The following is a 12,591-nucleotide window of genomic DNA, read 5'->3' on the forward strand; positions in this document are numbered from 1 at the left end:
ATTCAATCAATTGTAAAAAAAAAAAGGGATTGATATAACATGAAGTACTGTCATTCTTAATCCTTAGTTTAACAAGTCAACAACTATGAATCATATACACATAAGAGCCGTTATGACAACCACCTGATTGGGATAATCCTACTTTTTTACATTGTATTATTTATTCCTGCTTTGGTATGAAATTAAGGTTCTTCCATTTCCTTTCCAGATTTATTTGATCATTTACCTTAAAAGATAAGCGCAAATTCTATGCTTTGTAATTCAACGCAATGGCTGTTGCAAACGTGTTGAGAGCAGCTCCCTGCAACAATAACACAGATTCACAATAACTGTATCTTCCTGTGTTTGCGGAGCAGTAAGATCAGGACATATAAGGGCAAGCTGTGAGGTCTATCCGGGGGAGGATGGAAGTAAAGGAGGATGAGGAGGGAGGGAGCAAGGGAGGGAGGAAAGGAATAAGGGAGGGAGGGGAGTGGAAGGGCCTCCTGTTTGTCCTCTTTGGGAGGTGGCTGGGGTGCAGGAATTAGTCTGAGGGAAAGGGGGGGGGACGACATGAAAAACAATAAAGCAAAATAGTCAAACAGAGCTTCCTTTGAAGATGTGTCTGGGAAACATGCAGGGCATTTGGCAGGCTTATAGGCGGGGCAAAGCGAAAACTGTGTGCGTGTGTGTGCATGCGTGTGTGTGCATGCGTGTGCGTGTGTGTCTGGAGGGTGTTGGGTCTAAAATTAAGTGCAAGGAGGGGAAACTGACCCCTAGTCAGAGAGCAGCGTCTCAGTAAGAAAAACATACACAACATAAATTTAGCTGGATTGAGGCGGGTTTCTCCTGTAGCCCTGCTCTACAGAAGCAAATTCAGGTCTAGGCTTGCACTCTCACAATCAATTCCAATCAGTAGGTTAGGTTGATCAAGAGTTAACTGTTAACTTGAACTGTTCTCCTCCTACCAAACCCTCAGGAAGCTCATGTTTTCAATAATGCATTTTGAAGACTGAAGACAGGGTGCAGCAAATGATTGGTAGCTAACAGTTGAAAGATTGAGAGTAACACGATGGCTTGCAAAGAACGTGGTGGGTTAACAGAACATGTTAATGGTTCCATGTTGATTTGGTATTCAGAGATCTCTTAAAGTAGGCAACCCATGTATGAGGTAATCAGGGTAAGAGGTGTTGCTAAATCATCTCTAGCTATAAAAAAAGAAGTCATGGTGGGTGTAGAGAGAACTTGGGTCAGAGTCCTGTTTCATTTTGGCACCACATGTTAATATCTCACTGACAGTGACAAAGAGCTAGGTGCAAGAAAATACACTGTTGAGAAGTAGATTCACTCAAGTGAGACATTTATAAACTCTCCCTGAAAATGTAGATCACGTTTAAAACCATGTCAGAGATGACTGTTTATACAATGCCTTAATTTTCTCATTTAGACCTGTCGATCAAACAAACTGGATTGACATTTGTATGCATGTGTCCTTTCAGCCCTACTAAAACTCCTAAGAACAAATGTATTGAAACTATCAGTTGGTAACAAAGTATATACATTTCCCAGTTTCCTTGCACTTTAACAAGTTTAATTTAATTCTACACAAATTCTACACATTCAAATGTGTACACTGACCCACAATGTAACAAACCTTCAGGCTGCTGTCTGTGTGAACTTGAACAGTTGACCAGAAGCGTTCGGCGGTGGCACTGGCAGTGAAGTATATCTTCCACTCGGCTGAAGTCAGTTATAGCTTCCTTGTTGTCTTCTAAGAACTAACCTGGAATCTCTCTGGATGGCATTTCTTTAGAGAAATCATTTTAGAGCTTTTATTAATGATGGCGTGAGATCTCATCTAACATTCTGAATTTTAATAGTAGATAATGTTAGATTATATTATAAGTAGGCCTAAACTGGAAAAATGCTCATTAGATCAGTGGCGATTTTAGACTCTTTTTATGGGTGCTCAAACACATCTAAATTTCATCTCTGCACCCTTAAAAATAACAACAATAAAAATTCAATGAAAATTCTATAAGTTTTAGTGCTCTAATGTGTTAAAACAATGTTTATTTTTTGTTGACACATCCTTATTGTTTCATTTGATGCTGGTAGTTCATGAAGAAAGGGACTTTCTTCGTTTTTATATTCATTCAATATGAATAATAATAAATACATGTCTTAATTTTTATCCTGTGAAATTATTGATTTATTAGCAAGGGGGTTTAACCCTCTAGCCAGGCACTGTATTCATGTCACATTCTCATCCGGGCTGAGCACCCCTAAAAGTCTGATACCAGAATCGCCCCTGCACTAGATAATGTGTTCTTCACTTATGTCCGCTTTTACATTTTAGTTAGCTGCACATCACTGGTTTCAGATAACGATCATGCATGAATTATACGGGTCATTAATATATTTTATGTATAATAAAATATTGAATACCCTCCCTGTACTCTACAATTATAGATGTCATCAAAGTTTTTAAGGGTCAACTTTCACTGCCAAATGCTTGTCAAGCATCAGCCCAGTTCAAGACCACACTAAAGCTACGTCACGCATTTGGAATGCAGTGACGAGTGCCGCTAAAGGCCTATGACAAACGCAGGATCCACGAGAAAGTAGGTTAACGAAATTAGACAAAAAGAAACTAGTTTGCGAATAACTTTTATTTAATATCATCCTGTATGTGAAACGAGTGAAGTGTTATTATTTTCGCAATGTGGTTTGCAAAGTTCGCTTTATATTCGTGGTAGCCTTGTTTGTAGTCTGCGAGTCGAGTCGCTGTTCTAGTAACACCCAAACAAGTAAACAAACAGATCATTAACTTAATTGCTGTGATTTTACCTCCATTACCTTGCTTGGAGATCATAATTGTTTATTTTATACAGTGACGCAGACATTTTATTTTAGAGCAGGCAACAGCAAAAGATTGAGGTTTGCGTTTTCATGTGAATGAATTACTGCACATGTCGTCCTCTCCAGAATGGAAACTTAAATACATCCGCATTTAAAGAGCTTTTATTTCCATAAAGACCACTGCTGGGCAATGTAAAAAGAGTTCACGGCGATGCAGACCACGCTAATCAAATCATGTTTTACAGATGAGCGAGAAGGCAAGAAGACACAAAGCTTCAGGAAATTAAAAGGTAGGAAATGTTTTCTCATTTGACGTTAACTCGATGATGCATTTAACATTCCCATGTATCTCTTAAGTTGTATTGCTTTACATCGCGTCAATTTAACACCATTGGTACACACTTAAGCTATCTATCGGCAACAGTATTGTAGTACACTCCTCTACAGTAGCGTACTGTACCCCATTCATTTGAAGTTTGACAGTTTGCCCGTATCACAGTCTTGCCTCTCCTTGTGGAGATATATAGCTAGTTAGAACAAATATAAATGCTGGTTCTCATGCAAATCCACCCAAGGACTTTAGCAAATGGCTTTAATCACAGAATAAAAAAGCCGATGTGATTAATGTTACGGCCCACCAATCCTCGGATTTGAGTGTGTGCTCAGCCGGATTTAGTAGGTTTAAATCAGTTCGGTGGTGGGGCAGTCGTTCCATCTTGTGACAGTCGAAATCGAAATTTAGAGACGGAGACATGACTCTAATGACATTGTTTTCCCCCAAACTCCTATTAATGACAGTAGGCCCTAACTAGATAAGGGAAGGACCTTCCCCCCAACAGACTTTAATGTTATTGAAACAAAGTGAAATGTGTTTGTTATTGTCAGGGATATAAGCCTCTTATCGTGTACATTATTGACGCCATATTTCCACCCTAACGCTGTGTCTGCCAGTGTTTTTATTTTCCCAAAGGGAATATATATTCTGTGCAATATTGTTTGTGAACCAGGTGTTTCTTTTTAGCAAAGTGACAATATTACACAACATTTCCTGTCCCAATGTTGTAACTTAATTTGGAATCTGTTAAGTGTAAACAGCAGAGACAATCTCTATTGTGGTGGATACAGAATGGGTACAGAACCACCATGAGGGCTCTGCACCTGTGGTATATCATGTGTGTGTTTGTGTGGTAGAAGTAGGGTTGTGTGTGTGTGTGTGTGCTTGTACTTGTGCATGTGTGTTTTGGAGCTAGGGCCCTGTCTGCTGGAAATCCCCACACTATGGGGAATAGCACTGTCTTCCTGCTTCTCAACTGTAAGTCTATTGTTCAACCAGCTTGGCTTGGTTGCCATAGGAAACTGGAACCTGGCCAAGGCAGCATCTCTTGGTTTCCAGTGTTTTCATGATGACTAAAATACATTGATGCAGTTATGACCAATTGTGCCATCCCATTGTGCAGAACCATAAAAGCTTTAACTGAGCATTCTGTTATCCTGAAGGGCAAAGTTAAAGTGCAGCGCAATTATAGAGAGCTTGTTTAAAATGACTCTCAGTATGCTCACAGTAGCAAAAAGAACAACCATCCTTTTGTGTTCAAAGTTTCCCCAAAACAAAGTTTCCCCAGTCTTCCTAAACGAAATCGAGTAATTCTCTTCTTTTTCGTCTTTCAAATAGCCTAACATCATGTTTAGCTTAACAGATCTATCCCCATCATTCTTGTTTTCAGACACCCCACAGGACATGTCTGGTCCTACCTGGTTGCCGCCGAGAACTCTGGGTAGCCCAGAGAGACCCGCCCCTCAGATGGCCCACTCTGGACCAGCCATCTACGCCCTGCCTAACAAAAAGATCTCATCCGACCCTCGGCCCAAATATGGTGGCTATGATCAAAACGGAGGTGGAAGAGGAGGCGGTGTAGCCACTAGATACATGGCTACAGGACCGGCAGGTAACAACATGGCGGCCTGCCAAGTGGATTGTCGAATTCTAGTGACCTCCCGTGTGTTCTGTGTTGAAGGACGGAATCTTAGGGTGGAGGTCATGCACTGGTGAGATTTGATCTATCAACGCATGACGTGACTATCGTGTCGTTGTGGTTTCTGTGTTTGATCCAATCGGCAGGTGGGCCCAGGCCACATCCATCCAATGAGCGCTACTACCATCCTGGCCCCGGGCCCAACGAAGAACGCAGCTGGGCCCCACACATGGACAGCTACGAGTTAATGGTAGGTGCACCAGCGCCATACTTTCACTCACACTGTAATTAGTATTTTTAGAACTAAACATGACTTTCAAGTCAAGTTAAAGCCCCTGGATTATTTTGTGTGGAGGGCAGTGCTTTCATTTTTCTTCTTCAATGTGTTTTCGTCGTTCTGTCACGTTTTATGGCGTGTCTGTAACGTTAGCAACGTGGCCCAGAGAAGCCAGGGGGACACCACTCCAACATCGACGCAGAGATCGACTCCCTCACCTGCATGCTGGCAGACCTGGACAGCAATCCTCAGAACTCCAGCACACATGTATGAGTACAATCACTTTTTATTTTATTTTTTACTACTAGGGTCTCCTCAAGTATCCTGGCATTTCCCCCCCTGAAATATGCCCCTCTGCTATCCGTAGATATTTTAAATAACTGTTTCACTCCACAGCTGTATGACAACGTGCCTTACAACCAACACCTCTCAGGGGAACGATACAAATCTTCTGCGCAGACCGGAGCCCCTTCCCAGGGTAGACCATCCATGGGCTACCCCCCTCACCCCCAGAACCACTACCACCCAGCGCCCCCTTACCCCAATGACCACCAGGGTCAGGGTCAGTACACCAGCCCCCACCAGCTGGACTACACCTACTCGTCTGCCCCCAAGTCCTACCCCCAGCCCGTCCCAGCCTCCTACACCACAGCCTCCACGCCTACCGGCCCCAGATTCAGTGTCCAGGTGAAGACAGCCCAGCCCGTCACTTACTCCCAGACAGGGAGGCAGGCAGAGCAGGCCTACACCCCTCCCCCACCCCACCAGCACAGCTCACGCCCACCACCCCAGACCCAGACCAGGCCTCAGGGCTGGTACCCACCCCATCCCACCTCTCAGGCCCAGGACGGGCACTCTGAAGCAGGGTACAAAGGGGGCGGCGCAGCAGGGTCTGGAGGAAGAGCGAACCAGGGCCCTGCGCTCAAGAGGGGTCCAGAGATTCACCAGTCAGGGTCGGGATCAAGCACAAGTCCTGCCTACCACCCTGGCATGGTAGGTCCAAAACATATAGAGGTCACATCACGGAAATGACTAGCCACATCATTATTCCTCACTCATTTCTAACAAATTCCTCCTTGACCAGGCTTTGACCATGCAACCTAGTGCATGTTTCCAAAGCATGTTCCTTCATCTTCTCTTCTTTCCAGCAGGGGTCAGCACTGAAGCCAGAGGAAGAGCTGGACCGCCTCACCAAGAAGTTAGTGTACGACATGAACCACCCCCCTACAGAGGAGTACTTTGGTACGTGCCGTGTTGATGGACATGAGGTCTAGACTCGGCCCATGTTTTGGAGAGGTCCTGACAGGACAAACGAGCCTGACGAATGTCCCCCCACCTCCGTTTCTTTTCCCTCCTTTCCCGTCCCCTCAGGTCGCTGTGCCCGCTGCGGGGACAACGTCCTGGGCGACGGCAGCGGCTGCATCGCCATGGAGCAGGTGTTCCACGTGGAGTGTTTCACCTGCATCACCTGCCACGCCCGTCTCCGCGGGCAACCGTTCTACGCCCTGGACAAGAAGAGCTACTGCGAGAACTGTTACATTGTGAGAGGAGCCCATCTCAAACCCCTCTGTGCATCTCTATTTTCCTGTTATGTCCAAATATGAGCATTGTTTCAATTCACAACGCAATCTCACACCTCCTTCCGCACTCTCTCCCATCTTCGCTCCCTCCCTCCATCCTTTCCTCCCTGTAATCCTCCCTGTCAGAGTACCCTGGAGCGTTGCTCCAAGTGCTCCAAGCCCATCCTGGACAGGATCCTGCGGGCTATGGGCAAGGCTTACCACCCTTGCTGCTTCAACTGTGTGGTGTGCGGCTGCTGTCTGGACGGGGTGCCCTTCACTGTAGACGCCACCTCCCAGATCCACTGCATAGAGGACTTCCACAGGTCAGCACGGAACACACACACACACACACTCACAGTAAAGCTGCTGCCTTATGTATTTACCTGCATTAGTTATGGTTGGGGATCGAAGCTATTTCAGTGTGTCGTGTACCGTATGACGTCGTCGAAAGTTGAGATTGCCAATCTGACGGTAACCTTTCGTGCGTATCCGAACACACGCGCACACACACACATCCAGGAAGTTTGCCCCGCGCTGCTCCGTGTGCTGCCAGGCCATCATGCCAGAACCGGGCCAGGAGGAGACGGTGCGCATCGTGGCCCTGGACCGCAGCTTCCACGTCAACTGCTACGTCTGCGAGGTGACACTGGCGTGCGGGCGGGGTGCGGGGTTCAAGGGATGGTCTGTGTGGGTGGGGGGGGGGGGGGGGGGTTTGATTCTATTGAAGTCGTACTTGAAGAGTAGCTGGCGTAGCTGGAGAGTTGTGTCAAAGACCCACTGAATGCGTCTGTTATCCCCAGGAGTGTGGCCTGCTGCTGTCCTCGGAGGGCGAGGGGCGCGGCTGCTACCCCCTGGACGGCCACATCCTGTGCAAGAGCTGCAGCGCACGCCGCATCCAGGACCTCTCCGCCAAAATCTCCACCGACTGCTAACCGCCGCGCCCCGGTGCTATGTCCCCCCTCCACCACCACCACCACTCGTGTAGAGAGAGGGGGTGTCCCCTCTACGCAGATGTAGGCTCTGCTGGCCTTTCTAGTATGTAAACCATGTGTGGTTGTGAGCTTCTCCGACTGGATGTTACTGTTTGGGGCCCCTGATCTGCAGGCAGCAGGGGCGGCACTGACCCCCCTTCCCCTTCCCAATACTTATTTCTACACAATTAGAGCCCCTTATTAATACTGTTCAATTACACACAGACACATACATGCTCCCCGCTGGAATGTTCTCTGTCATTGTGGATGTAGAGGGGCAAGGGTGTCAAATCATAAGGGTTGATACAATTAGCTGGTCGATGATTGAGAAGGTGCTGTGGAGTTGTTGTTGTTGAGGATGAGGATGGTGGCGAGGAAGGCTTTGCTCTCCACTGATCTCTGCTGTGCTGTAGGACCCGACCAGCTCCAGTGGAGACGGTACCATGTTTCTTGTTGACCACTACTAGTGATCTGTTACTGAATTGCCTCCTTCTGAAAAGCACATTGATGCAAATCAAGCGTGGTCTGTGACTATACACAGATACGATACTTCAGGTAGCTCTGAATAAAGAGTGAATCCGTTTCGGTGAAGTTGCGCATGGATGGAATGAGTTGTGTCGCGAGCGTTAGAAATGGCAGGAGAAAGTAGACTTGAAGATTGTATATTGAAAGAAACGGCTTAGTAGAGTATGTTAAGACGAGCCATCCAGTCCTAGGATAGCTTTGATCTGGTTTTCTGTAGGATAGCATCCAGAATAACAAACAGGAATTGGTACTGCATTTCAGGGTATTTCGAATGTTTATTTTTATACCAGCCAAATCCTTATTTTCAATAGGCCAAGTTTTAGTTTTGCAAGGCACGCAACTCAATGCTCTTAGTACGAGAGCTTTCTGTCTTGCGTTTAATTTCGAAAATGTGTCGATTTGATACTTGACTGTTACATTTACGATGAAGGTGCAATGAAGTGAAATGCGTGCCACTGTCTTAAGAAACAGGGTGCTCACCAGACATGGAGCTGTCTGATGAACAAAATACGTCCTGGTGTTTTTTTTTCTTTTTTGTAAAAAGTTTGTGTTTTGTTTACCCTTACTCTGACACGTCATGAACTAATTTGACAATTAGCCAATTTACCTGTACGTTTTTCACAATGTTTTGATAACGTTTATCTTCTGTCTCCCCGTCTTACTCCAAATGATCAATTTTTTTTCCAAGGGCTAAGGAAAACCTTTTAGTCATCAAGTTTGATGCCAATCCCTCAGTCTCCAAGACATTTCTTTGTATTGTATTTTTTCTTGTATCATGTTTGGTTACATTAATTGATTGTACTCTTGAGTTATGATCAATCAGCACAATTGTGGAACCCTGTGACTTACATTTTGCCATGCATCTATTTATTTCCTCTTGTGTTGTACATGTTCAGTTCATCTGTGGTATTCAGTTATTAGTAGTTAGCTTTTAACTAGGGAAGTTATATTCAGAACAGTCATAATACAATGTATTTCCCAACCCAATGTTTCTCATTATAAGTAAAATAATTGCTTTCTGTTTACCATTTCTCCTTTTGACATTTCTTTGGCACCTTTAGTACAAGGTGTGGTGCAAATGGCAAAATAATTCACACCATTATTTCTTTTCATCATTTTTTTATGTTACTTTGTTAACCTGTGTGTTGATGGGAATTGTGTGTGCGCTCGGGCATGCGTGCGCGTTTGGTGTGTCTGCACCCCCCCCCCCCCCCAATTCTGATTGTAGTACATAATCAAAACAATAAACCATCATTCTTATTAAACAAACAGTAACTATGTATTTTTTTTTAAGTGTATATCACACCTCAAAACATATGCAGTGCACTCATTTAGATTTGGGGAAAGAAAACCAATAGCATCTAGCCTGAGAATAAACAAGAACACCTTTTTAATTAATCAGCAGTTTTTATGGGGAGGGGAGACACTTTTACAGGGAGTCTTATCCTGTATAGTTTCCCAATGCTGTCAGCATTTGCACAAGAGCAAACTGTGACACCTTGTCTTTAAGACCCCAAAGTCGCCATCCATACTTCCTAATCCGATTAATCAACGCCCATACCATGTATGTTACAATGATAAGCCACAGGCAACAGAGGAATAGGGACAAACTCTCAATTTCACACTGATCCAGAATTGAAGAGGAGGTGCCCCAAAGACAAAGGAACTGACATTCTACACATTTTGAAAGAATAAAGTGTGAAATATATTAACATTGTGTGACAGAGCTATAAGTACTGTGCTGTCTTTAAGAGATCTGTGACCAGACGTTAACATGAAGTGAAAGTCTTCCAAAAGAAGTTCCGGCAGCCTGCCTTGCGTTCTCGCTGGGATAAAGGTAGCTGGCGCCTCGTCACCTCCTCCCTGAGTCCTAACTCCTCCTCGATGCTGGTTAGTACCTCATTCTCCCCCACGGTCACAGGGTCAGCCATGAGCTTCAGCAGGAGCAGGCGGGTGAGATCCTAACGAATGACGGGGAAGGAATACGTCAGACCCTGGTGGTTTTTCATAGTTACTCAAGAAGATGTTTGTTTGTACTCCCCTTACTGTACCCCTTCTCAACGCATTGTCCACGGGGACAAAATCGGATAAGAAACACACACACTCAATCTGCCTAACCACCTTAGTGTTCCCCCGACTGCCACTCACCTCGTTCTCCTGGGTTGTGTCTGGCCTTAGCAGTTCAGTCCGAATGTGTCTGTGTGGAGTGCTGCTGACCCTCGCCAGCAACACAGACGAGGACAGAGCCACAAGAAGCACCTGCAGCTGGGAGCGCAGCATCTTCACCTGATCTCACCACGTCACTTATCCTGTCGGTTCTGAGGAAACGATTCGCTTCGACGCTCAAGTCAATAACAAAGTGTTTGATTAAGGTTGTCCAAAAATGAGTCTGTTCTGTAGAAAAACGTTGCAACGGAAAGAGACGTAAAGATAACAGATTGAAGATAAGACACTACTTTCTGCCTGAGCTATTCAAATGGTTATGGAACGGCGATGATCTGAATATATAGGGTTTCTTCATCCTTTATCGGTCTCATCCTCAGATCCAAGAAAGCAACGGGATTGGTTGACAAGAGTTTACGTGTTCAAGGGAGGAAGTGTGTGGGTGTAAGTGGGTGCTGTGAGGTGTCGGTGGAGAAGAACAGGAAAAGGTCACTAAGCCCTGACACCGTCACACAACATCCTGTCTATCTGTTATCGGCCCTCAAGAAGTTATGGCTGTGTGACATGTTGGCACATCAAGTGTGAAGTGTGCCAGAAGTGTGCCTGATTGACATGAAACACGTAAGCCTTAAATGTGTCATTTGGCATCTCCCAACAAATGTGTGTATAATAATGATTATTTTATTTGTTATGCACTATATATTTAGGTAAAATCTCAAAGTGCTACAGGTTAAAAACAAGAAAGGGTGCAAAAAGATTATGTGGAACAAAAAGGAAAATAGGATAGATAAATGAGGTTAAGAATCAGCCAAAGGCTCTGTTAAAAGGTGGGTTTTTAGGCCATGTTTATAATGGGTGAGTATGCGTGTCTGATCGTAGGTGTTGATAGAGGATGTAGATGTCTTACTCTAGCACTGATGTCAGTTCATATTAGCTGAAGCAACTTTGTACGTGACTCAAGGACCATGGGCAGTCCGGACCGCAGAGAGCCGTTAATGACAAGAGTTGACTCAAATGTTAATTAGACTGTGCACGCATACGCACACACACACACGCACAATCTAGATAAAGGGCAAATATGTTGATGGGACAACTTAAGGTGAGCGGGTACTTGGTCACAGTTACAGTGTAACGTTGTGTGAGCTATGCTGCAAATGGCTGCTGCCTAGTTAAGGAAGTGCTTGAGGGAGGGAAGCAAAGTAAAGTTAAGGTTGTGAGTCAGGTGTTTCTTGACTAATGATTGGATGACGTGAGGCTAGTACCCCCATCCCCACTTCCCCCTCCCCCCACCCAGCACACACACAGATGCCTTCATATATGATCAGAGTGCGAATTATGCAATGGCAATGGCGGGGTCAATTTCTTCTCCAGGGCGTAAAGTAATATTTACGATTACAGGTAAGAACGATATATAAATGTATTGATCCCCCCCGACCTGTTGTGTATAACTCTTTTGGGGGGGTCCAATTAGGGGGGTCAGACCTCCCCAAACCCCCCCATAATTCGCACACTGTATATAATACTATGACTCATTAGGTATTGTATTACTTTCTTCCAAGGATTTCCCTAATCCTAACCCATCACATTCCAATTTCCTGCTGTTGTTACTTCTGGTCACCTCACCATGGGAGATTATTTGATCTCATTTCTTACTTCTTCATGCCACCACTGGAACTCATTAACATTATCAAAGGAGACATTGCAGCAACGGGGATGACATATCGTCAGGCATCCTGCAGGGCAGCCCTGCTACAGCTGTGAGGGGTCCTCCACCAAGTCCTTCCTCCACTTTTCTGTGACAGTTATTGTCTTGGTCATTCAGCATCCTTTATAAGACTTTTACAGATTACAAATAGCAATGCTGAATGCATTAACTAGGCCAGATTATGATCAAGAACCAGGAGATAAGACCCTGATCATATTCTTATCTGGAACCAGACAAATCTGGTTTGTCAATGCCATGGTACAATTCCATGTCTTATGAAGGGGAAAGATGTGTTGAGAAGGTGATGGTCAACTGTTACATGTCCAGTGCCTTAATGACCTTAATTCAACCACAGGGTCAAACTCTCATTTGATCGCTGGATTATGTTATTTAATGAAAGTAAAAATTGCCACAGGCAGCTTTGACTTTTGCCTGTGATTTTACTAGTTTCTGTGTAGGACTAATAGCCTAACAATCTGACACAAATTACAACTATGCTGTTTGCCAGCCGCAACAGAATGTGATGAGTCATATTGATGAGATCAATTTTTTGAGACTATACTCAAAATTGTAT

General features: G+C 44.7%; 2 protein-coding genes across 5 annotated transcripts; one reads left to right on the plus strand and one right to left on the minus strand.

Moving 5' to 3' along the window:
* Window positions 1–2,510: 2,510 nt before the first annotated feature.
* trip6 (thyroid hormone receptor interactor 6) lies at window positions 2,511–9,327 on the plus strand. Of its 4 annotated transcripts, none has more exons than XM_047049083.1 (11): window positions 2,511–2,603; window positions 3,087–3,131; window positions 4,566–4,787; window positions 4,961–5,064; window positions 5,245–5,358; window positions 5,488–6,084; window positions 6,240–6,333; window positions 6,463–6,632; window positions 6,798–6,976; window positions 7,173–7,293; window positions 7,454–9,326. In XM_047049083.1, the coding sequence occupies exons 3-11, from the start codon at window positions 4,580–4,582 to the stop codon at window positions 7,583–7,585; spliced, it is 1,719 nt and encodes a 572-aa protein (XP_046905039.1). In that variant the 5' UTR covers window positions 2,511–2,603; window positions 3,087–3,131; window positions 4,566–4,579; the 3' UTR covers window positions 7,586–9,326. The 4 variants fall into 4 exon arrangements, with proteins under 4 accessions (XP_046905039.1, XP_046905042.1, XP_046905041.1 ...); XM_047049086.1 differs by having other exon boundaries at window positions 6,243–6,333; XM_047049085.1 differs by lacking the exon at window positions 2,511–2,603 and adding an exon at window positions 2,657–2,789 and having other exon boundaries at window positions 7,454–9,327.
* sst5 (somatostatin 5) lies at window positions 8,428–10,713 on the minus strand. The gene is made up of 2 exons (XM_047049087.1): window positions 10,298–10,713; window positions 8,428–10,110 (listed from the first exon to the last, which is right to left on the minus strand). The coding sequence occupies exons 1-2, from the start codon at window positions 10,427–10,429 to the stop codon at window positions 9,919–9,921; spliced, it is 324 nt and encodes a 107-aa protein (XP_046905043.1). The 5' UTR covers window positions 10,430–10,713; the 3' UTR covers window positions 8,428–9,918.
* Window positions 10,714–12,591: the final 1,878 nt, after the last annotated feature.

Source organism: Hypomesus transpacificus, chromosome 25 (assembly GCF_021917145.1).
Source record: "Hypomesus transpacificus isolate Combined female chromosome 25, fHypTra1, whole genome shotgun sequence".
In the NCBI taxonomy this organism is placed as follows: Eukaryota; Metazoa; Chordata; class Actinopteri; order Osmeriformes; family Osmeridae; genus Hypomesus; species Hypomesus transpacificus.

Bases quoted from the DNA above. Each gene is read 5' to 3' on its own strand.
- trip6 (XM_047049083.1), top strand. From the start codon at position 4,580: ATGTCTGGTCCTACCTGGTTGCCGCCGAGAACTCTGGGTAGCCCAGAG. The intron at 5,359-5,487 runs GTATGAGTACAA...TTCACTCCACAG, and splicing joins CTCAGAACTCCAGCACACAT to CTGTATGACAACGTGCCTTA. The intron at 7,294-7,453 runs GTGACACTGGCG...TGTTATCCCCAG, and splicing joins TCAACTGCTACGTCTGCGAG to GAGTGTGGCCTGCTGCTGTC.
- sst5 (XM_047049087.1), bottom strand. From the start codon at position 10,429: ATGCTGCGCTCCCAGCTGCAGGTGCTTCTTGTGGCTCTGTCCTCGTCT. The intron at 10,111-10,297 runs GTGAGTGGCAGT...GTCATTCGTTAG, and splicing joins ACACAACCCAGGAGAACGAG to GATCTCACCCGCCTGCTCCT.